The sequence below is a fragment of the Grampus griseus genome (genome assembly GCF_964374135.1).
Source record: "Grampus griseus genome assembly, chromosome: X".
NCBI classification, from domain to species: domain Eukaryota; kingdom Metazoa; phylum Chordata; class Mammalia; order Artiodactyla; family Delphinidae; genus Grampus; species Grampus griseus.
Window position 1 is genome coordinate 31002976 of NC_138999.1, and position 1980 is coordinate 31004955.

The 1980-nt window shown below is 45.7% G+C and overlaps 1 protein-coding gene across 1 annotated transcript; it reads left to right on the forward strand.

Moving 5' to 3' along the window:
- Window positions 1-1382: 1382 nt before the first annotated feature.
- LOC309839597 (small integral membrane protein 12-like) lies at window positions 1383-1661 on the forward strand (the record flags this gene model as incomplete). The annotated part of the gene is made up of 1 exon (XM_082681397.1): window positions 1383-1661. One exon carries the CDS (start codon window positions 1383-1385, stop codon window positions 1659-1661), a length of 279 nt encoding a protein of 92 aa, XP_082537523.1.
- Between the last annotated feature and the right edge of the window lie 319 nt (window positions 1662-1980).

Consider the following 1980-nt stretch of genomic DNA (forward strand, 5'->3'; position numbering starts at 1 on the left):
TAAAATTTTTTGAATGAGTAGCTAGGAAGACATTGTACTAATCTAATGACAAGGAAATAATTAGAAGAGAAGATTTCAAGGGCTTCCGTGGTGGCACAGTGGTTAAGAATCCACCTGCCAATGCAGGAGACATGGGATTGAGGCCTGGTCTGGGAAGACCCACATGCTGCGGAGCAACTAAGCCCATGCGCCACAACTACTGAGCCTGCGCTCTAGAGCCCATGAGCCACAACTACTGCGCCCACGTGCTGCATCTACTGAAGCCTGCCTGCTCTAGAGCCCATGCTCCGCAACAAGAGAAGCCACTGCAAAGAGAAGCCCGCGCACTGCAATGAAGAGTAGCCCCTGCTCGCAGCAACTAGAGAAAGCCCACGTGCAGCAACGAAGACCCAACACAGACTAAAATAATAAATAAATAAAAATAAATATTAAAAAAAGATTTCAATATTAAATGCTAACTCAAAATTGAGCAAATGATGCAATCAATTCATTACAATAAAAAAGGCCTGATTCTTGATTTTATAAAGAATACTTAAATAATATGATGGTTTAATAATAAAAAAATGTTGACAGATTCTTGAAAAAACTACTGATTTCCATTATTTAAAACAATTCTAATGCCCTGTAATGCAAAATATTTGGATAATACCTCTGAATTGCTCTTATTATCAAATTGCTTTTGTTTCTTTCTGGAAGGTTCCATATGTTTCACTCTTCCCCAGATTAACTCCTTCTCATCTTTCTGATCTCAACCTGTTGTCACTTTCTCAAATTGGCATTTTTCTTAGCCCCCAAATATAACCATTTTTTTCCTGATATCCTCTTCCATTGTATATTCTTTCAAAACACTTATTGCAATTTATGATTCTGTATTTATTTTGTATTTATTTCCTTATTGAATTTCTCTCCGACTAAACCTTAACATCCATGAAGGTATCTGTTTCACTTTTTTTTTTTTTTTTTGACGTTCCAGACCATCTAGCACAATGCTCGGCTCTTAGTTTGTGATCAGGAAATACTTGTTGAATGAACTGAAGAATAAAAAAGTGATAATCCCTCACCTTGTTATCTGATATTTCCAAAACACTAATTCATTTTGAGAGGGAAAAATGTAAATTAAAAAGAGCAGTATCATATGATCCCGCAATTCCACCTCTGGGAGTATATCCAAAAGAAACAAAAACACTAACTGGAAAAGATATCTGTATCTCCATGTTCACAGCAGCATTATTTACAATATCCAAGATCGCGGGCGCCAGTGGGCGGGGTCTGGGGCGAGGCCCTGAGGGCCGCTGGGACTGGCGGCTTCGGTGCTCCGGAAGTTGGAGCACAGGCGAAGGGTGGGGGCCAGACAGCGGGGTGTGAGCTGCGGCGCAGATGTCATGTGGCCTGTGCTTTGGACTGTGGTGAGTACCTATGCTCCCTATGTCACCTTTCCCGTGGCCTTCGTGGTTGGGGCTCTGGGCTACCACCTGGAATGGTTCATCCGGGGGAAGGATCCCCAGCCTGTGGAGGAGGAGAAGAGCATCTCGGAGCGCCGGGAGGACCGCAAGCTGGATGAGCTGCTAGGCAAGGACCACACCCAGGTCGTGAGCCTTAAGGACAAGCTGGAACTTGCCCCTAAAGCTGTCCTGAACAGAAACCGCCCGGAGAAGAATTAATGGAGGACACAGGGCCCTATGGGTCCTTCTGGGGGCCAAGACTGGTCCTGCCACCATGTCGACCCAGCAACCAGAACCCACATCTGATTTGCTTTATTGCTTCTTCTGGCCCCTCCCGTCCCACACAGCCACACACATACTGGCTGCTCTGCTATGGCCAGGCAGACACACTAGTAGCTGAGGGGCCAGTGAAGAGGAAGGCCCGTGAGGGTTCTGGCCTGAAGGCTGCCTCTGCTCGATGGTGGCCACAGCTGCTCAGGCTTCTGCGCTGCTAGGTGCACCACTGGGAGGAGAGTGATGAAGTGAACATTGGCCGTCA